Raw genomic sequence first — 22,928 nt, forward strand, 5'->3', positions numbered from 1 at the left:
GAGGGTGCTCTGTCTCTCATGCAAACAGCACAGAGGCCTCCAGGGCGATCTCACCCAATCTCCCTTCCATGGGACACTGAGACCCAGAGATGGCAAGCATTGGACTCAGGGTCACACAGCAGGTTAGTGCTGAAGCCAAGAACAGAACTACATTATCCAAGTCCCTTCATCGAGTGTCCTGCCCACGAGACCACACTGGGGCTCCTGGAGTCACATCCGATTTAATTATCATCCAGTTTAATGATGTGGATCAACTAAAAGGAATATAATGCCAGCCCAGGGATTTCCGGAGCACCGCTATGCCAGGCTGGAAGCTCAAGGCTTTTATAAGCTTATTCATTTAATCTCAGCAACCCCGTGAGGCAGGCATTCCAACCCCTTTTGACAGATAAGCCGGGAGTTGGAGGGAAAATAATTCCCCAGGCAAAGCTGCGGGCTTGCGATGGGGAGGAGAGCGAGCCTCCCTCAGGCCCTAAATCTGAAGCTGCTGGAAGGGGCTGAGGGTGGGAGGGGCTGGGGACAAAGGGATACACACGTCACAGCAACCCTCCCTCCAGTGCTCGGTCTCACCACCAGCCCCTGTGCAAAGGCCTCTCACAGGAGCCGGTGTGGGAGGAGCTCCTGCTCCCTGATCCTGCTGGGGCTGCAGTCTGAGGCTGCAGTGCGATCCCCTAAGGCACCTGCTTCTCAGGGATTTGGAGGCACAGCCCCAGGGAAGTGGGGGGGGGGGGCTTCATTCTTTGCCTGCAGCCCCTGCCAGGTGGGCAGGCAGCAGTGGGTGCAGCGCTGAGCCTGCAGGTTTGGATGGGCCCAGATGGATGACGCACGGAAGAGAATTGGGTCCCGAAAGCCACCCATGGAGCTGCGCCCCGAGAGCAAGCTCACAGCTGCACCCACAAACGCGCCTTCTATCTGACTCTGGGGGAAACGAGGGTGTCTTTTCTGACACACATCCCCCAAAATAGCCAAGAAGAATGTTTAAAAAGGATGCGTGTCACATGCCTGCTAGGAGTCTATTTCGGTCCTATTTTGACACATGTGAACTCCTGAAACCCTTTCTAAAACACAGTTACCCCATGTTAGAGCTGAGGAACCTGAGGCGAAGACCCCCCACCCCCAAGTCACCTCGTACTTAGTACGGCAGGTGTCTGAGACCAGACTTTTCTCTCTCCCGTCACCACAGCTCAGAGGGAGAGATGTGGCGGGTCACCCTCGACCTCCGTAGACGCAACAGAATCAGACGGGCTGAGTGAGCCACAGGGACCCCAGCTGCCACCCACACAGGCCTAAGGTTTCTGAAGTCTCCCAGGGCAGCCCCCTTGGCACTCCCAAGCCACCTCGGGGAGCCCCACACAACATGCCCCGTGGCCTCCAGAGAACCACATCCTTTGAGGAACCAGGTCAAAGAGGTGCCACATGCAGACCGGATCCTCAGCGTCTGCCCCAGGCCTGGCAGCTGGAATATGTCTGAGGGAAGTAGCAGCAATTAAAACAAGGGCCGGAGGGACAGGTGACAGGGAGGGACAGTCGTTACCCAGAGCAACGACTCTCTACGTGGGACGTTTGAAGCAGCTGGCGCTTGATTGAATACCGCCCACCCCCCCCCCACCCCCCAACACACACACTCAAAGCGAAGTTTGCTGGTTTCGGAGCCACTGCCCAGCCCCACGCTGACGTACCTCGGAGGAAGTCGGCTTGCAGTATCCAGCTCCGAAGACCAGGTTCTCCAGAGAAAGGCTGGACTGCTCCGGGCCCGCTTCCGGGCTGCCCTTTCCAAGCCAGGAGCCTCTTCCTGGGCGAGTAAAACTGAAGAGGAGAGAAGTGGAGACGGAGAAAGAGAATGTAGAGCAGTGGTTCTCAACCTTCCTAATGCCGCAACCCTTTAAATACAATTCCTCATGTTGTGACCCAACCATAAAATTACTTTCGTTGCTACTTCATCATTGTAATTTTGCTACTGTTATGAATCGTAATGTAAATATCTGATATGCAGGATGTATTTTCATTGTTACAAATTGAACATAATGAAAGCATAGTGATTAATCACAAAAACAATATGTAATTATGTGTTTTCTGATGGTCTTAGGTGACCCCTGTGAAAGGGTCATTCGACCCCCAAAGGGGTCCCGACCCACAGGTTGAGAACCGCTGATGTAGAGAAAGATGATTCCACAAAGTCAGTTCCTTGGGGGAATGGCTGGGGAGCCCACAAGACAAGTCCCATAGAAGGGGCGGTCCTAGTAGGATCATGGCTGTCAGACTGCTGTGACGAGGAAGCCCACGAGGTCGATGCCGGTTGGAGATGCTGTAATCTGTTCCATGGACAACTGTACAGGCCCCGCCCAGCTCAACAAGTCAACAGGAAGACCAGCTGATGGGCGTGAAGGCGACGGTCACAGGCAGATGGAAGGGGATTCGGAAGCCGATGCAATCACTTGGATTTCTCATAGTTGGGTTCATGACCACCTCCTTCACCTTTGTGATTTTCCTCCACTGATAGAGTGACAAAGTCTCTGTGTTCTCATGGCCTCTTTCTCTCCATCTCTTTTATTAATTACCCTAACGTCAATTGTCTTCCATTGTCAAGACTATTTTATGGGCATTCTTCTTCCTGCAGGGAGATTCCAACCTCTGATGGCAAAGAGGCCCTGAGGATAAACACCCTCAGATGACATCATGAAGCACAGGTGCCAGGAGGGACCCTGCAAGGTGTTAATCCAGGAGACCCCGTGTCTGCTTAGAACGCTGGCGGGGAGATGAAGCAAGCACTGTATTTCTGCTTCATTCGTTAGTCAGGTATTCAGTGGGCGCCTGCCATGTACTGGGCTGAGTCGGGGTTAAGGTAGCAACGTGATTAAGACATAGCCCTCTCGGTAAACACACTTTGGTCTAGAGCAGTGGTCTCTAACCTTTTGTTGGCCGTGCCCCACCTAAGCATCTCTAATATCCTGATGCCCCCCCACCCCCCATGACATATAATTCTCATTATTCAAAAAGTGACTCCTAGTCACATGGAAGAAGCTGAAAAGGCCATTAACTTGGTCTAAACAAGCTTCCAAAGAACATGGCATCCGTGAAAGAGAAAAATAAAAGAACAAAACGACAGCTGAAGTACTGAGGAAGAAATCACTAAGAAATTGTTAGAAAATAATAATAATATGAAGTGATATGAAGAAATAGCAAATAAAGTTTCAAAAATATAATAGAGACCTGACATGCATAAATATGTCACAACATGTTTATATACTGTATATGAGGCCCCTAGAACCATAAGAAATGCAAAAAATTCACTGTTAATAACTCATTCTCAAATTGCCCCCCTTAAAAAAGCAAACTGCCCCCCGCCCCGTGGGGAGTGTGCCCCACGCTGGGAACCACTGGGCTAGAGAGAGGCAGGCGGAATATGAGAGGCGAACTCAGGCCAGTGAGTGTAGAGCAGTTTATAAGCCAAACTGGGTGGAAGGATGAGGAGTGAGGGATGTCGCCCAAGTAGAGTGTGGACAGGTATTAAGAGGCAGCCAGTGTGCCCAGGTAGCCAGGGTTCGACCCCAGCAGCAGTGCCTATCAGCTCTGTGACATGGGAGTAGGTTATTTTTATTTTTTTGTTAATCCTCACCTGAGGATATTTTTTCCATTGTTTTTTCAGAGAGCGGGAGGGGTGGGGGAGGTAGAGAGAGAGAGAGAGAGACATCTGTGTGAGAGACACACATTGATCGGTTGTCTCCTGCTTGCACCCTGACCAGGGCTGGGAGGGAACCTGCAACCAAGGCATGTGCCCTTGACCAGGAATTGAACGTGCGACCTTTTGATTCCAAAAAGCACAGGCTGCCACTCTAACCACTGAGCCACGCCGGCCAGGGCTGGGAATCGTTTTTAAACATCCCGGGGCCTCTGTTTCTGGGGGTTATTATGAGGGTTTCATGGGGCCAGACAAGTGCAGCTTTAAGTGCTGTGCTGATGAAGAAAGATGACTCCATAAAGGCTGGTAGCTATTGCCGGTCACACCACAAAGGAAATAAAATCTAACGTGGTCATCATTGTGGTTCTATAGCTATTGCTGATGACACCACAAATCCAATCAAGGGTAACGGACTCTTCAGGCTGATTTGCTTCTAACTGAGATGTGAAGCAAGTGTCCAGCTTGCTGGGAAGGAATATTCCAGAAGAAATATAGCATATATTTGAGCAAGGAAACGTGTGGCACATTCGGGGGACAAACTATAAATTAATAAAATAACTCACTGCCTGGGTGGCATGGCTCAGTGGTTGAGCATCGACCAATGAACCAGGAGGTCAGAGTTCGATTCCTGGTCAGGGCACATGCCCCAGGTGCAGGCTCGATCCCCTGCATGGGGGTCATGCAGGAGGTAGCTGATCAATGATTCTCTAATCATTGATGCTTCTCTCTCTCTCTCTCCCTCTCCCTTCCTCTCTGAAAGCAATAGAAATATATTTTTATAAAATGCCTCATTACCTGATGAAAGCGTGGTCTTGATCCATTCAGTGGATCTGAATCCCTCAACTGACACCCGATTGTCCTCGAGAGGGTGAAACTGGGTCTCTCCTCTGTCGGCCTCAGGAAGGGACGGGTCTTTCTAGGCTAAGTTTTCATTTCACACCGGCTTTCTTCTGATTGGATTTACCCGACGCCTTGGAAATGGCTTTTCTAGAAAAACCAGGGCTGGCCCTATTTGACAGGCATTTCCCATGACATTCAAGGGCTGTCTTTGTTCCCAGACACTGTGAGCGAACAAACAGAACCCTTCCTGCGGATGAGAGGGCGGGAGCCAGGTCTATTTTTACCCCCGAGGAGGAGCCCGAGCCAGTGTTTCCATCGAGCTCCTCTCCTGGAGTGGGGAGGCACCAGAGCCCTGCCCTGCCCTGCCCTGCCCTGCCCGGCACTGCCCGGCACTGCCCTCCCTGAGAGTCACGAAACCTCGATGGACAGGACCTGGTCCTGTTAGAGAGGAAGAGCAGGAGTCTCAGAGCCGTCGCGTGACTTCTCAAGTGGGCCCACTGAGGCAAAGCCGAGCCAGGCGTAGCAGCCAAGTCTTCGGGTTGGGTCTGTACTCTTATCCGACCCGGGCCTGTGCCCCCTGGGCTCCTGGTGCCCTCAGCTGCCCCGCCCACCTCTCCCTGCCCAGCAGTGCGGCTCTGCACCCCCCCTGCAGCCTGGGAGGAGCATCTCTGGTCAGTGCTGACCAATGCTGCCACCTCCGTGTCCCTCAGGCTCCCTCCATGGTGGTGTGACCAGCAGGTGCCCTCGGGCTCCCGGCGCCATACCTGATCAGGGGCTGCTGCAGGGCCACCAGGGCGGCGTGGACGGTCACCGAGATCACCGACAGGTGGAAATAGTCGAACATGACGGGCACCTGGTGGTGCAGGCCTCGGCGGGGGTGGAAGTGTAAGCCGAGCGTCCGGCTGCTGATCACAGGGGCCCCCGCCGCGTCCCGCAGCCTGCAAGGCAAGCGAGTGGCTCGGGTGAGTGACGGCGTCATTGCTTCCTCCGTCCAGGCAGATCTGGGTGACAGCCTCACCCTAGCCACCCGCCGCCATGCCTCAGTCATCCAACCCCGGGCAGATGAGGAAACTGAGGCTCGGAGGAGGGGAGAGACGTCCCGCTGTTTCCTGGCAGATCTGGGATGTGTGCTCCGCTGTCACTGCCTCCAAGCCCACTGCCAAGGATGGAAGGACAGCCAGACTCTGTCCGAGGCTCGTCTCAGGGGGGACCCCGCCTGGGCCCCCATTCACACTCACTTTATTTCCCGACAGATGCCAGCACTGAGCTGCCTCTGCGAGTCTGCATTTTCCACTAGACCCCACCTCTTAAGACCAGGTGATGTGACAAATTCAACTTCATACCCCAACACCTCGCACAGTCCATGGCAAACTGTAGGAGTTGACCAAATGTTGGATTATTAAAAGGAGCAAGTAAAAGAATGTATGCACCCCTACGTTCATTGCAGCCTTCGTTTACAATAGCCAAGATATGAAAGCCACTCAAGTCAGTAGACGAGAGGATTAAAAAGCTGTGGTGCACATATACAGTGGAACATTACTCGGCCGTAAGAAAGAGCAAAATCTGCCCAGCCAGCATGGCTCCGTGGTTGAGCATCGACCTATGAACCAGGAGATCACTGTTCAAGTCCCAGTCAGGGCACATGCCCAGGTTGAGGGCTCCATCCCCAGTGTGGGGCGTGCAGGAGGCAGCCGATCCATGATTCTCTCTCATCATTGATGTTCCTCTCTCTCCCTCCCTTTCCCTCCCTTTCTGAAATCATAAAACATACTTTTTAGAACATTTTTTAAAAATCAAGAAGAGCAAAATCTTACCCTTTGTGACAGCAGGGGTGGACCTAGGAGGTGTTATGCTAAGTGAATAAGTCAGTGAGAGAAAGGCATTTCTGAAGATGTTCTGAGGTTCATGGCCATGAGGCTGCCCCAGGTGGGGAAGGGCTGGGGAGGGAATGTGGTGCCAGGATTCACAAGTTCAAGGGCACTCACTGCTGCTCGCTGTCCGTGAAGTGCAGGTCCACCTTGAGCTCAAAGTCGACTTCACTCAGGGCCTCTTCCACCTGCGGGAGAAACAAAGCTCGAGGGAGTTCAGGGGTCAGGTCTGGGAAACTGCGAGTGGGGAGGCTGAATTTGACAACTCCGGCCGCTCTGTCCCAACATCTAGAAGAGCAATCTCACCAGGAAGCAGTGATGTGAGATCACACTGGTCCATGCATGTGCCACGGAACTCTGGTGGGACAGGGTGTCTGTGAGCACTGCATGGAAAACGGGAGGGACTGATGCAGTCAAATTTGGGGAAGAATCCCATTGGCCAAAGAAATGCTAGTTAAACAATTTTTCTACATTGTGGGCACCATGTCCAGGTGTACAGGGAGCCCAATGCTGGGGCAGTGGCATCATTTCCCGAGGTGGCTCAGCGTCTGGAGGAAGCCCATCCTTTGCCGCGAGGCCCGTTCCACGTCACCATTTATGCTTTAAGACGCTTCGGCATTTTATGGCCTCGCCATGGCTGCACCCCTTCTGAGCTTGCCAAAGCTCTGTTTGCGTGAATTCGCACCGGCGTCTACCTGTCCTACCTGCCCGATGCTCACACACATCTAAGGATGGCACCCGCCCCTTCTTTCCCCACAGGAAGCACCGTCACCCTCCCCCGCAAAGGGGAGCTGCTTGCTCAATACCAGACCTCACCACTGGCCCTACATAGAGGGGATCCCTGTTCAGGACGCTCCCCCGTAACCCACAACACCCTGTTTGTCTCGATCTTCGCAGTCAAGGCTTCCCATTACTAGTACATTTGTGTGTTTCAGGTTTATAGCCCGGAAACTTGTGAGCCAAATTCCATCTGAAGACACATTTGGCTTCGTCCTCAGAAAGTTGCAAACATTTCAAAATCAGGCAATTGCACGTTTCTATTATAGATTTCAGCTCAGGAAAGAAAAATGGAAGGAAGGAAGGAAGGGAGGGAGGGAGGGAGGGAGGGACCCCTGATCAGGCCATGCAGTTGGAAGCTCTGCTTGGCTCAGGCTCTGACCGCCTGTGCCTGTGGCTGAGCCCCGGCAGTTAACCCCCCGCCCATTTCTTGCCCAGCACCCCGTCGTCTGGCATCATTAAGGGACAGTGTCACCTAGATTCCTTCTGGCCCTGGCGCAGGAACAGAGCCGCCACACAGGAAGCACGAATGCATCTTGAGGAATAAATAAGCTCATCTCCCCCCACCGCTTTGGGCTTCGTTCCTTTGCCAGAATGTTCTCATCCTGCAGGGATGGCACTGTCTCACCTCTTTGGAAATATATTCCTGGAAGCTTAACTCAGGCTGAGACATATGGGTGGAATTTATCTTTAGGCCCCCAGTGTTTTAAAATTTGTTGTAAAAAAAAAGCCTTTAAAAGTTAACATTTTGCTGGATCCAAGGGCTATGAATAACTTCATCTCCTTGCTCTGTTTTGCATAATCAGGAAACTCGCTGTGTACACACAGCCCAAGCGTCGCAACCTCCTGCGCAGCCCCGGGAAGCGAGCCTGGCACGGGAGCCCCCAACCACCTTGTGGGCGAGCATTCGCCCGGAACAAAGATGCACGGAGCGCTCCAGATCCAGGCTCGCTGCTGTTCCTCTGGGACTTGGAGGAGCCGGGCCGGGAGGAGCGGGGCTGGACTGAGCCCAGTTATGACTTCACCGATGTCTCCAAAATATTTCATTGCAAGGTGTTCCGGGATGAAGTCACTGCCCTCTCTCACCATTCATTTCATCGCTGCCTGTTGGCTTCCTGCCCTGCCCTACACACACACACACACACACACACACACTTGCACACACGGACGACCAGACAACCAGACACTTAGCATATTAGGCTTTTATTACATAGGACTAGAGGCCCGGTAGTGAAAGCGCAGCAGCTAGTACTTATTGCAGACTCACTCCCAAGCAGGCAGGGAGCTCCCAGCCTCCACATACAGTCTTATCTAAAGTGGACAAACCATTGCGCTAAGCAAAACAAGCCAGTCAGGGAACGACCAGTATCACATGATCTCCCTCACAGGTGGAATCTAATGAACAAAATCAACTGATGAGCAAAACAGGTCCAGAGACACGGATGCAAGGCACAGACTGACAGAGGCCGGGGGGAGGGGGGGGGGGGAAGAGACTAACCAGAGAACTTAGATGCATATACGCACAGCCCATGGGCACAGACAAGCTAAAAACATGCCACTGCGCCCACTGGCAAGAGCGGAGGCCTCCGCTGCCTCCCTCCCCGTGGCCTTCAGAGCACGGGACGTCTGGCCCACTGGCCTCTCCAACACCACCTCCTGCTCGCTTCCCCGCACTCACCGTGCAGGTCACCGTGGCCCTGCCGCTCTTCCTGGAACCCCACCTTCCTCCCACCCGTGGGGCCTGTCCCCCAGAGCTCTGGGTGCCCAGGCTCCGCCTCAGCACTGGGGTGTCCGCTCGGGTGCTGGCTCCCAGTGAGCCGCCCCCCCGCCGCCCAGCCTGTCACTTGTCCTGCGGGAACTTGTGCTGAGCTGAGCTCTGGGCCGTCCCACGGTCCATCTTCGGAGGGTCTCTCCTAAGGCAGCAGCGAACCTTTCCCAGTGGCCCGCCAGGCGCCCACTCCCACTTTGGGTGGGTCCCATGGAGCTCAGAGGATCCATCAGGAGCAAACGCCTCCTGCTGACACCCTTAGAAACGCATGTCACAGCCAGGCGAGCAGAGCACATGCGTGGGAAGGCTCAGGGACGAACTTACCTGGTTTATTTATTTGATTACATTGGGCGTATGGATCGAACATGAAAATATAAGCCCCAAGGCACCAGGGATGGTCTCTCCCTCACCATTTTATCCTGGGCCCGGCGTGGGTGTGCTTAACGGGGCATACATCCTGGATGGGAGGTGGATTCGTGAGCGAGGAATGAGTGGCAGCGTTTCACTTCTAGCCGCGCAGGGGAACGTGGTCACCACCTGGACCATGAAGGTGGGGACAGAAATCCACGGGAAGGGGGGATGCCAGGTGGCCTTAGGCACAGCACCTGGGACTGTGAGTAGCAGGCAGGCCTCTTGGTCTGCGTTACAGCTGGGAGTACACTCCCCTCATTCAAGGAGGCCCAACAGGAAGTGCTCCACAGGAATGCAGGCGACTGAGGGGCCTGGGGAGTGGCAGCAGTGGGTTCTACTCCATTACTCCTCTGACGTGCGCTAATCTGACGCACAGGGCATCTGTGTGATTGTGCTGTTGTTGTCAATCCTCACCCGAGGATGTTTTTCCATTGATTTTTAGAGAGAGTAGAAGGGAGGGGTAGAGACAGAGAGAGAAACATTGATGTGAGAGGGACACATCAACTGGTTGTCTCCTGCACACCAGCCTGCAACCGAGGTACATGCCCTTGAACACACTCGAACCCAGAACCCTTCAGTCCACGGGCTGATGCTCTATCCACTGAGCCAGCCAGGCCAGGGCTGAACAGGGCATCTGCAACCACGATCCCGGCAAACAGAACGAGGCTCCTGGGCCTCTGAGCGTTTACTCGTGCCGTTCCCCCAGAGACGCCCTTCCTTTTCCTCTTAGCCTGAGGAACGCTCGGCGTGTGCACCCCAAAGCCGGCTCCCGAGAACCACTGGCGTCCCCCAGAGCCCAGCTCCCCGTCCTGGCTCACTGGTGCTCACTTGCACACACAGCTAGTGCAGTGGACTCGTCGATCAGGTGCTGGTACACGAACCATTTTCCTGATGAGCTATCGGTCACTGAGGGCAGAGGACCTTCGGCCTTCGCCAGGGTCGCCCCTCATCCAGAGGCTGGGCCCAGAGCCCTGCACGAAGCAGATGCTCACAGACTCCCACGGGCTCACCCACAGGTGGCCTACCAGGACAAACGGACAAAGGAAAGGTGGATGACAGTCCGCACGTCAGTCAACAGCAGCATCTTGGGCTGGGAAACGAGCAAGTGTAGGAGTGGAAGAACGAGCACCTGAGTAAGAACAGGGAGGTCGGAAAATCTCGCATCTGGGAGATGCCAGAGCAGACTTCCCGCTCCCCGGACCACTCACCCCTTGGCGGACACAGCAGCCCTGGCGGGAACCGCGCCTCTGGGAAGGAACCGCGGCCGCTGGCGGGTCCACGACTCACCCGTTCACCGTCCAGCAGCAGGTGAGCCCGGAAGACAGCGGCGTCGCCGATGGGCACCTCCTCGTTCCTGTACAGGATCTGGAAGACGCGGCTGTGCACGTTGCTCTCGTGGACGCAGGCCGCGTGCAGGCTGCCGCTCTCTGCAAAACAGGAGGGCGAGGGGCCGTGAGCCCCGGAACCCTCAGACCGCAGCCTCCTCGGTGTTGGTCTGGCCCGAGAGCAAGGCCCCACCCCGTTCCCCTTCCTGCCGTGTGGCCTTGGTCAGGCCATGGAATCGGAGTGTAAATGAGGGAGAGTCCTGGCCGCCCACTTCTCATGATGGACGTGCGGCTCCTTGAGATGAGGGTAGGAGTGTGTGTTGAACTGTGCAAGTCTCCCCACCGAGCAGACGCCCTGGCGAGCCGAACATGGTCCCAGGACGATCGCTTCCTGGGCATTTCTAGAATCAGGGACCACAGGGCCACCTGGGGGCCCAGCCGGTGAGGTTTCCGGGGAACGGGCAGAAGAGAAAGCCGCTTGCAGGAGACGCTCACTGGGTTTTTCCAGGAAATGAGCGGCATGACTTTTCCTAGCACCGAAGTGTTTTCTGAAGGTCGGGCCGGGGCACTCACTGCGGGTACCGAGACTGACCTTCTGTGATGCCATGGAGGCTGCCACGCTCCCAGGAGACCCTGTCACCACCAGCAGGGACACTGCACAGGAGGAAGGGGGCTCCCGGGGGAGAAGGGCCCAGGAGCCTGGTGACTTTGTCTGGAGTGTGGAAGGTGGACTGGGACAGACTCCTCCCAGTAAGGAGTGGGCCTATCAGGCAAGGACACCTATTTCCAGAAATAAGGGTGCCTCCACAAAAGCTGGGGCCCCGGGGATGACTCTGGGGGCTCACACAGGCCCACGGGGTCATGAACCAGAGGTCAGCTGGGCCACACTGTGACCTGGGCCAGCTCACCAGGCACAGGCCGAGATCTGAAGACGACGGTGGATATGTGAGTGTCGCTAAGGGGTTATGACCTGGGGTCCAAGGTGTGGGTCCTCGAGGCCGTCATACACCTGGCTCAGCAAGGAATTCGCCATGGAGGGTACATCCCCACCCCCGCCATCTGTGGGGAGTATGACCACCCCCCCATGATGCTGTAACCTCAGATAGTACCTGGTCCTACACGGGGTGGGCACAAGTGGGTCCGCAGTTGTCCGCGTGGAAAAAGACACGCAGGTTGTGATGATGACAACGGCTTTACTGACTGAAAAGCACATCACCCTGCACCTGCCAACCCCCTGTTGTCCACGCCTGTATATACCGCTTCTCCTGTGTGTACACACCTATGCAAATGTGACCTCATCAGTCAGGCACAGCAAGCTGAGAATGAAATAGAACAACCAGAACAAGAGGGAGCTGGGCTGCCTCTGTTTCCCCTGCGTCCCTGCGGGGACCAGCCCCACCCCCTCTCCACCCCCTCCCCCGTCCTGTGCTGACAGCCTGCACTGAACCCACCTGAACGCAGGGCGGGCTTTCTGCAAAGAGTAGAACCCAGGCTCCATCTTCTCTCCTGAAACCCACTCTGTCCTCAGGCCATCAGGAGACCCTGCTATGTGACCGCGTTCCCGCACCATCTGCTGGGCCATCTGCTGCCCGGAGCCGCCAGCACGCATCTGATGTTTGTAAGAGCGGCAACACCCCTCCCAGCTGTGTCCCCTGTGGGTTCCTCCAGCCCATGGAGACCATGGAAGGTAGGGGCCAGCGGGGACCGCTATAGAACTAGTACGGAGCCCTGGGAGTCACTGCTGAGCGGGCAAGCCCCTGTGATCACTCTGCGTCTGTCTCTGCAGGGACAGAAGGTCCCTCCGAGGGCCAGTCCCACTGCCCGGGGCTGAGCCACACCTGACCAGCCCGGAGAGATCAGCGGCCTCAGCCCCAACTCAGCTGCCCCCGCCCCTGCTCCACAGCTATGACTGAGTGGCGCTCCCCATTCACAGGGTGTTCTCCCTGCACCCTCTCCTCTATGCCTCACCTTCCCCATTACCTGGGCCAAGAAAGGGGGCAGGACCATCCAAATTGGTTAGCCCAGGAACCAATCAGAGAGCAGCATCCTGTAGGCCACCTGCTGGGCCAGCCTAAGTCCTTGATTCCAGGACTGTAGGGAGTGTGAGGCCCTGGGGGCAGGGCCAGGCTAACTGGCCAGTGTTGGGGGGGCGGGGAGGAAAGGTCAGGGCAGTGGTTTCTCTCTCTCTGCCCCCTCACTCCCTCCCACTATCTCTACAAATCAATGGAAAATATATCCTCTGGTGAGGATTAAAAAATAGATTATTAAAATCTTTAAAAAAATAATTTCCTTTTGCCCAGCTGGCATAGCTTAGTGGTTGAGCACTGAACTATGAACCAGGAGGTCACAGTTCGATTCCCAGTCGGGGCATGTGCCCAGGTTGCGGGCTTGATCCCGTGTGGTATGCAGGAGGCAGCCCATCAATGATACTCTCTCATCATTGATGTTTCTATCTCTCTCTCCCTTCCTCTCTGAGATCAATAAAAATATATTTTAAAAATAATAATAATTTCCTTTTTACTTGACCATTAGAAAAAAATCATAAAAACTGTAGAGAAAGCTAGTTATGCACTTGATGAAACAAAATTAGCCGCCGAGCTGCAGCAGTGGCCCCCAAACACCCCCCTGTCTCTCTCCTCATTTATAAGCTCTCTGAGATGGAAAATAAAACCAGATGCCTCCTCCCAGCCCTGGGCCAGGTGCGCTCACTCCCTGCCAGATCAATGGCCATTCATTAGCGCCACGGCTGCCGATCGGGGAAATATGGGCCAGCCAGTAGCACCTATCACAGGCGGCGGCGGAAAAGCACATTTACTCCAGGGAAGAAAAACAAGAACATTCATTTTCAGGACTCGCGACTTCTATTGTGTGTGAAACTTGAACAATATCGACCCGACCTTCTCCTCTAGACTGAAGTGATCAATCCTGGGACGTGTGCTCACGGCAGCCTTCGGGTGGGATTTCGGGGGAAGGCAGAGGGTCCTTTAATGAGGTCAGGAAGTGAAGTTCCTGTCACTCATCCCTCTATCCCCCACTGACTCAGCAGATCAGCCCTGAGGGCGAAGGCAGGATACCACTCGGTTGAGCTATAGAGTTTCTTTCCTCATAGAATTTATACAAAAGTAAGAGGGGGAAAAAGAAACCCTCAAGTAGTCATTCCTTGTGATGTCATAAATGCTACAAAAATAAAAACTGGCCCTAGCTGGTGTGGCTCAGTCAACAGAGCTTTGGCCTGCAGACTAAAGGGTCCCAGGTTCGATTCCCGGTCAGGGCACATGCCTGGGTTGTGGGCTCCATCCCCTGTGTGGGGCATGCAGTAGGCAGCTGATCAATGATTCTCTCTCATCACTGATGTTTCTATCTCTCTCACCCTCTCCTTTCCTCTCTGAAATCAATCAATCAGTAAATATATATAAAAGAAAAAGAAAAACTGAAGGAAACGGAAATATGGTGCCTTAACTTGGGGGGTGGGGGTGTCAGCTGCTGGTGTGGAGGTGACAACAACCGTTCCTACAAGTTATTAACATTGAAGCTTGGTAGGGGCCGCAGCAGACCCTGCAGACCAATGAGAAAAGCAGGCTCAGGCAGGGCTCGCAGAGGGAGCAGTGACAGCCCTCGGCTCTCAGAGCCCCTGGGATGAAGGCCTAGAGCAGAGGCACCCCTGCTCTCAGCCAGGCCGGGCACCTGGGCCCACTGGGGTCCCATATTCCTGTAGAACAACCACTGGGTCACAGCGGGAGTTGGGGGTGCAGGCAGGGACAGGAACAAGCTCCCGTCTTGGGCAAAGTGCTCCCCAGAGCCCGGGGCGATCCTCCCCAGTGGGCCCAGGTGCCCGTGACCCACAGTGGCACTGAGGTGGGTGGCCTGGGAGGGGCGGTGCTGGGTGCAAGCAGGTAGTGAGGAGGAGCTCAGAATTAGTCAGAAGTTAGCCACTGGACAGGGCTGGGACTACCCTGCAGAACCTGCGTACATCCCTCCTGCTGGTCCTGGGGACTCAAGGGGCGAAAGGTGAGGAAGGAAGGGCTAGGCATTCGACATGGAAGGAACAGCAAGAACCTGGAAAGCCCAGAGCCTGGGGCCCTCACACCACTGAATTCTGCTTCTCTCTTTTTAAAATATGTTTTTATTGATTTGATGAGAGAAACATCGATCGGCTGCCTTCTGCACGCCCCCTACTGGGGATGGAGCCCACAACCTGGGCATGTGCCCCAACAGGAAACCAAACGGGCGACCTCCTGGCTCATGGGTCGATGCTCAACCACTGAGCCACCACAGCCATGCTGGACTCTGCCTCTCTAGACACCACAGCCAGCTTTTTCTATGTCCCAACAAGACCGCTGCATGAATGAGTGTCACAGACATCAGCGGATCCCACGTGTTTGGATTCTTTCTGGCTCTTTGTCAAACCATCACACCTCATTGTCTACTCGTCTATATTTTTCTTTCTTTTAACTCAGAAATGCATGCAGGCAGCAGAACATCAGTCTGGATGATCGCAGGCCTCCCATGGCTGAACACACAGAGGGGCCCACGAAGGGGTGCAGGGGGCCTGCGCTGGCATCAGACGTGTCAGTGGACATATCTCAGAGGCTCCCTCCTCCGCCGAGATCTCAGCAGGAAGCAGGGCTCACACCCCTCCTCTCAGTCAAGATCACCGACCTCCTTCCGGCAGAAACAGAATGGGAGGGGGCACAGCACAGGCAACAGCGACGGGGAGCTGCAGACCCCTGAGGGCACACCGTGCCCGCGGTGACCCACGAAGGCCTGCCAGTGCGGACGAGCCCCCTCCACCCCCTGCTCACCTGTCTGCCCAACGATGGAGGCGCTCAGTCTGTGGGGGATCCTTGAGGACACCTTCAAGGCCACACGGACCTGGTAATACCTAAGAAAGAGCAGAAGATCACACTCCTTATTGCTGGCTTCTTCTAGAAACACCTAGACTCAATCCTAAGGGCCTAGGGAACCAGGGATGTTTCCAGACATGTGTTGTCATCCGGCCCCAGGGAGGCTGGCTCCGTAGCATGAACAGTGGGAAAGGGATGGGGCGGGACAACTGGAGACAGGAAGCTGAGTTCACAGAGAATTAAAAACTTGTCTGGCCCTAGCCAGTTTGGCTCAGTGGACAGAGCGTCAGCCTGTGGACTGAAGGGTCTTGAGAGAGAATCATGGATCAACTGCCTCCTCCACACCCCCTACTGGGGAGTGAGCTCACAACCCGGGCATGTGCCCTGACTGGGAATCGAACCGTGACCTCCTGGTTCATGGGTCGACGCTCAACCACTCAGTCACAGCGGCCGGGCCCACTTCAGCATTTTAAACATTGGCCCCTAAATCAGTGCCCACACAGGAGCAGTAACAGCCCTCGCAAGACAATGAGCAGTGGCCCCCGTGGCCACGGCGCGAACCCTAAAGCACTGGGCCCACAGAATGAGACACGCGGGTGGAATTCCGGGGCCAATACCTGTCAAACCCTCGTTTCTATAAATGCAGAACGACACGTGCAGTATTTCTTTAGTAAAAGACGGATGCATGTCCACAGCTGCATCGTGACAGGAAGAGACAGGGATCCCACCACTGCCCCCGACCCCACATCGCCACCAGCCGTGACCTCCCAACAGCGTCTTCTCAGGACAGAAAGGGGGCGCCCATCGCCAGAGGCCTGCACCCCCTCCTATCCGACGGGCCTCTGCGCAGTTACAGCCACGCTCGAGATTTATGAAGCGCCGCTGCGCCCAGGCCTGTATCAGGAGCCCTCGCGGATGCGGTCTCGTTCAGTCCTCCGTAAGCCCCCGTGAAAGCCAGCAGCATCTGGAGCGCCAACCAAGCAAAACACCGGGCCATTGTTGTTTTTCCATTTTGGTTTTTATTGATTTTGAGAGGAAGGGAGAGGGAGAGAGAGAATCATCAATGCTGAGAGAGAAGCATTGATCGGCTGCCTCCTGCACACCTCATACCAGGGATTGAGCCCACAACCCAGGCATGTGCCCTGCCCGGGAATTGAACTGTGACCTCCTGGCTCATAGGTCGACGCTCAACCACTGAGCCACGCCGGGCGGGCGGGCCATGGTTGATATGGAGCCACTTATCCACAGCAGGGAGGCGGCCAAGGGCACCGGGCACTCACTCCAGAGAGGAGTCTTGTTGCCACACCTTCCGGAGTCCCATTTGGTGACAGATACCAAACCCTTTTCCAACCAATTCCAAAGCACCGTCTCAATTCTTCCTCCTTAAAACACTGGAGGCCAAGGAGCCTTCCTTCAGGGAGTGACTCATCATTTAGAACCTCAGATGCGTCTACAGAAATATGCTGGAAGAAATACATTCAAAACCACAGAGAATACAAATGCTACCTTTTCCTTCCTTTGTGTCCCTTACAGCTCTTACCACCACACGAAGGAGAGAAAAGAAAAAAAATCTAATGAACACGTGCTCTCAGTTGATTCTGGAAATCTCCATGACAGCTGCTGGAGGAGACAGCCGTGCCCTGTTCACCTCTATGTTTCCAGCAACTAACATGGAGCTGGCGCATGGCTGGCACTCACCCAGTGCCAGAGGAATGAATGAATGAATTTATGAATGAGTGAATGAACATGTCCCAGGAACAGCGGCTCCCTCAACAAACCCCAGGTTATGCCTTCCAACCCCCACATGGCCACTCTGTGAGCGCCTGGGGATCCACATGCAGTTCTTATAAAGCCAACAGAAGCAGGAATCTATTCTCTGATGGGAACAGGGCTCTGTGACATTTAGTGGTAATCACTTGCCCATCCAGTCTATTATGAAACAACCAGTCTGACCCAGGGACACTGGCCAGGACCTCAGATACACATCACTGTGTTTGTGAAAAGGTCAAAACCGAGACTCCGAAGTCCGGGAGCCAAGTCGGCAAACTTAACAGCGTTCCTTGGCTGAGCCCCTTTCTCCACGGGTGACAATTCCTGTGTCAGCTCACAGAACTGTCAGGACAGGCAGACAGGCAGACGGGGCAGTGCCACTGGCATGATGCTCAACCCCCATATTTCATTAGAGATAAAATATCATTATTATTTCCTAGTTCATGTGGGACCCAGACATCGTCCCCCATCCACGATCCCGATCTTTCCTCCGGCCTCCCAGGCGGGGAAGCTGGGACGGGACGAGGGTCTGGGTGGATGAGATGCAGAGATGCCTACAGCACATCGTACCTGACAAGACAGAATGGCAGACCCAGCACTAAGGCTCTCTACGGTCTATGACAGCGGCCGCCAACCTTCCGGACCTCACAGACCACCAGTGGTCCGCAGGCCAGCGGTTGGCGACCGCTACTCTCTGATATGGGGGCGCCCCCTGGTGGGGAAAATTCTCTTTCTTTGAGTCTCCTGAGGCAGTACTGCACAGTGGTCAGGGGTGTGGACTCTGCAGCTGGCCATGTGACCAGCTTGCTGGTGGAAGAGCAGCTGATCCTGGGTGAAACTCTCAGGCCTGGTAGGGGAGCCGGGGACGTCCTGACAAGTAAGGGAGGCCTTGGTGTTCAAAAGGAATCAGAAAAGGCAGACCCAGGAAGTGGCCGCTATATTTTTACTCTACACCAGCCTTGGGCAAACTATGCTGACAGTATCAGCCACCATGACAAGATCGCACGACATTTTGTTAAATTATTGGCCTTGCTAGCAAACAACACAATATTTTGTCGTGTCTCACTCGGCTGCCATTGTTCGCATTATCTGGTGGTTCCTGCCCAACGAGGCAGCCCAGCTGGGCTTTCTGATCCCCGTGGGTGGCCAGGTGGCCACGCTGCTCTCGGAAAAGGTGCGGCTGCCAGTCTCCGTCACCTGGGGAAGCTCCGTTTGCCAGTGAAAGGAAGGCTCCTTCCGAGAGCCGATACCCAGCGGGACTCCACCCAAGCCCCTGGCACCGGCGATGCCCACAGGTGGCAGCGCGTCCCCTTTGATTTGAGGGAACATTGACTTTCCTCGCCTGCACGTGGCTTGATTAGCTTGATTAGTCCTGCTTCCGCACAGCTTGCGGGGACACGGGCGATTGGGAACCTCAGACCGGAAAATCTGCTGCGCAGCGTCGCCCCACCACCGGGGTCTCGGCAGAGAGAACATTTCTAATTGGCAAGACCGACCCCGCCGCCGGCCCAGCAGTCAGCGCAGGACAGGCTGGGGAAGCAACCCGGCTCCGGGTCTTCACGCAGAGACGAAGGTAGGTTGTGAGGACGCGGTGGCACCCGCGCTGCGGCGTTCACCCCACAGGCCCGGGTAGGACACCGGATCGCCAGGCGCGTGACCTGGAGCAACCACAGCCTCTGAGCACAGGCTTTCTCACCTGGAAAATCAATCGTTGATTGGATATGACGGACAGATGGGCTACGGCACATGGAAGCCCCGGGGCAGGGCATGAGATCGTGTAAGCACCAGGTCCTTTTAAAGCTACTTTTGTGCCCTGGTCGGTGGCTTAGTGGTTGAACATCGCACCAAAGGGTCGTGGGTTAGATTCCCAGTCAAGGGCACCTACCTGGGTTGCGTGTTCGCTGCCCGCCCCGGTTGGGGCAGGTGCAGGAGGGAACCAGTCGTGTCTTTCTCACATCCATGTTTCTCTCTCTCCCCCTCCCTCCTTCCCTCTCTTCTTTCCACTCTCTCTGAAAAGCAATGGGAAGAATATCCTCAAGAGAGGATTAACGAAAACCAAGCCAAAAGCTGCGTTGTGCTTTTTATCATCGTGTTGGCTCACCCAGGTGTTGCTGAGGGGCGTAGTGGACACAGAAAGGGCGGGGAAGACCCCAAGGCCACCCAGATCGTTTGCACAGCCCCTGCCAGGACCCAAGACGGCTACTTTGGGCTCATCGTCCAATCCGCTGCACCAATACATTGGGATACAACTTAATTATTGAATATGTATTAATATTAAGTGATGAGAAAACACCTCCTACCAATAGGTGGATAAGTTATCTTATTGTTACTTTCAGGTACTTCGTCATTATTAACAATACCAATGGCAACATCGAGTAAGAATAAAGGTCACCAGTTCTTATAAGTTGACCTTGAATCCGGCCAGGCAACTTCCTTTCCAAGACCCACACCTGGGCCCCTCCCCCAAACCGCTGACAACCTCACCAAGAACGGAGGGGGTTCCCACGGCGCTTCCAGAGGCCACCTGATTGGACGAGGGTGTTAGTCCACAGTGAGCTTGAGTAGGACGAACTTCTTGGCCACAGTGACCAGTCCTGGTGCCGAGGGAGGCTGGGCACGTCTGCCCCTCTGCTGCAGTCTGGGGCTCCGAGTCCCCTCCAGGTGTCAAACCTAGGACAGCCGGCAGCCGTGACTCACCTAAACACTCAGCAAATGAAGCCTCAACTCTGGTCCCACCAGGAGACACTGGAGAGGACTCGGAGCACCGTTTGGCTTCTGTGGTGTGAGGGGACCAGGGTGGGCTCAGGCAGCGTCAGGGGATCGGAGAGGGAAGGTCCTGTGCCAATCCAGGCGGGCGTGGTGGTGCTCACACCAGGCGTTAGCAGGTGAGGCACGTCATAGGCAGAGGTTTTGCTAGGGTTCCTGGCTGACTCGGATATGAGGTGTGAGACAGAGAGAGGTCAAGAGTCGCCCTAAGATGCTGTCCTCGACAACCGGATGGAGTTACCAGGAACCGAGATGGGTTGTGACGGAGAGGTTTGGGGGCGGGGGGCAGACAGACGGTCAGAGTGGATATACTGAGTAGAGGCGAGGCCTTTTGGACAGTAAGATGGCCACGTGCAGCCGAATGCCTACCTGGCAAGTCCCAAAGTCCTGAGGAGGCTGAGCTGATTACATAAACCAGGACGCCAGTGGCACGGGGATGGTATTTACCCCCATGGAACCAGGGGACCAGGAAGTGAGTGTAGATAGAGGGGCATTGCCAATCTGGTTGGTTATAGCCTGAGATGCTGAATGGGATGCATTTTAATCAAAGGCAGGGTTACTCTGCCTTAAATATCCAGAACCAAGCCCAGGCTTCTAGCTGCATACGCCTCGTGTTCAGTAAACACAGCGCAGCCAGTGGACCAGGGCTCCATCCATCTCCTCTCCCTCCCTCTCCGAATCTCGCTGCCTCTAAGCACTTGAGATTAAAGACTGATCTCAGCTGGGGCTGCGAGAGGCCGGCAGGAATCCCGTCTTGGCCTCCATGCCTATGCCTAATCCTCAGTGTTCAATCTGTTTTCTCAGCACCGGGCGTGAAAACAGCATTGGGCTCCTTCTTTCCTGGCTATAAACCCAGCACACCGCCTCTACACCGCACACCGCCTCTACCGCACACCGCTTCTCACGGCTCGACAGCCCGCTGCGCCATGGGGACGGGGACATCGGCGGTGGACCTGAGCTTTCCACAGGCCCACACACGACGAGTCTGTCAGACTGAACTGCAGCGAGAAAGCCGTCACACAGCGGAGAGAACAGACCGGAAACGCGCCCACCACACCAACACCCCTGTGGTGACCAGGTGAGGCGATGGGTGTGATAAGCAACCTTAGCATCATCCTTTCACAGTACAGATGCCCATCAGATCATCACGCTGTGCACCTTACACTCCCACAAAGTCACATGTCACATAGCTCATGAAGCTCAGAAATAAAAAAGCAGAAAGCAGAACTCCCCAGGAGGCCAGGAGCAGGAGCATGTGTCCATGAGGTCCGGGTTAGCGGTGCTGAGTGAAAGCACCTGCTAAATCCAGGAAGGAACAGCCAGCCAGGCTGTTTAGCCCAGAGTCCTAGAGGTGGTCGGAGGACAGACAGGCTGTCGTGGGCTCAGGGCACCTGGGCAGCAGTGCAAATCCCAGACCCCAATTTACCCCAGGACTTCTTTTTAAAAATATTTTTAAAATTTATTTCAGAGAGGAAGAGAGAGATAGAAACATCAATGATGAGAATCATTGATTGGCTGCCTCCCACATGCCCCCCACTGGGGATCGAGCCTGTAACCTGGGCATGTGCCCTGACCGAGAATCGAACCGTGACCTCCTGGTTCATAGGTCAATGCTCAACTACTGAGCGACCATGTGACTTCTAAGAAGGCCCCTGCATAGCAAGTGAAGAAGCTGAGACCTGAGGAGGTGAGTCACTTGCCCCGGGCACCTGGCCAGTGACAGAGAAATGGAACCCGAACCAAGATCTCTGTCCCTTGGGGACAGATCTACGGGCTGCCCCATGCAGGCCATCAGTGTCCTCGGGAGGCCCGAGGGAGGGCCACTGGGAGTGTGAGCTGGAGGGGCCCACACCACCCGGGCATTTGCTCTGCATTGACTCAGCCATGAGGTAATCGGGCCTGTGGGTGGTTCTGGGCTCAGCATTTAATCTCCGCAGGAATAGAGTCAGCCCCTGCAGGCTCCTGTCCTTGCAGACCTGCTGAGTCACCCACAGCCGGACTCAATCGAGGATCAAAGGCCTAAGGCAGCCTGGGCTCACGGAGTCCCAGACTCCACAGGGACAGGGTCACTGTGAACAGGAAGTGGATTCGCTAGAATATCATCCCAAGTGCCCATCTCCAGAGGCACCGGGGTGACCCACCCCTGCTTGCTGGCCAGAGGCAGGATGGGAACGCCGTGCCAGGGGGAGGGAAGAGCGCGTTTTTATGAAAATAAGAATTATGGAATCAGAGAGAAAGAATGCCTCTTAGAAATCACTGAGCCGACCTCTACCCCTCGTGCCGGATGGAAAGGCAGGTGGTAACAGTCCTGTCACACTGATTTCAGCAAAAATAGAGAGAACGGCTTGGTTTGCACCAGTGGGAAGTCATGTGACTGAAATCGAGCATTAGACCAATGGCTTCCGGTGTGAGAGAGCTACCCACTGGCTATCCATGGGGGGGGGGGCACTGTCTTTGCAAACAGGTCCCCGTCAAGGCCCTGGCGCTGCTGGCCTTTAGTCCACCTGCTCGCTGACCTCCCCATCCTCCCCCTCTGCAAGCTGACCACCCGGCGTGGCCCTCAACCACGTCTAACCCTTACTCCCTCCCCAAGTGGGGAGGGCACAAGGACCAGCAGACTTCACTAAAAGAAGTGGGAGAATAAAAAGATCCTTTCTGACAGCAGACAAATCAATTAATTGATCCCTGGCGAGCCAAGGTAATCGTATTTCAGAGTCTATTAAGGCCGGTCAGGGCTGCTTAGCGAATTTCACAGGGAGCTGGCTGTCCCGCCAGCGATGGCTAACGTCGGGGCATACACGCGGATGGCAGCTTCTTCCGGGAATCACCTGACCTAAACTCAACCCTCTTCCCTCTGGTGGGAAAGGCAGGGGCATTGCT

The 22,928-nt window shown here is 55.1% G+C and overlaps 1 protein-coding gene across 1 annotated transcript in view; it reads right to left on the reverse strand.

Annotated features, from left to right (window-relative positions):
* The window catches only part of FAM135B (family with sequence similarity 135 member B), a 47,554-nt gene that overhangs the window by 23,192 nt on the left and 1,434 nt on the right, over window positions 1–22,928 (reverse strand). Inside the window, exons 2-6 of the mRNA XM_023763903.1 lie at window positions 15,471–15,550; window positions 10,631–10,770; window positions 6,505–6,575; window positions 5,284–5,457; window positions 1,680–1,806 (exon numbers count right to left, since the gene is read on the reverse strand). Coding sequence (XP_023619671.1) covers window positions 1,680–1,806; window positions 5,284–5,457; window positions 6,505–6,575; window positions 10,631–10,770; window positions 15,471–15,550 — 592 coding nt within the window. The remainder of the gene's footprint in view (window positions 1–1,679; window positions 1,807–5,283; window positions 5,458–6,504; window positions 6,576–10,630; window positions 10,771–15,470; window positions 15,551–22,928) is intronic.

This window comes from Myotis lucifugus, unplaced genomic scaffold (genome assembly GCF_000147115.1).
Source record: "Myotis lucifugus unplaced genomic scaffold, Myoluc2.0 scaffold_307, whole genome shotgun sequence".
NCBI lineage: Eukaryota > Metazoa > Chordata > Mammalia > Chiroptera > Vespertilionidae > Myotis > Myotis lucifugus.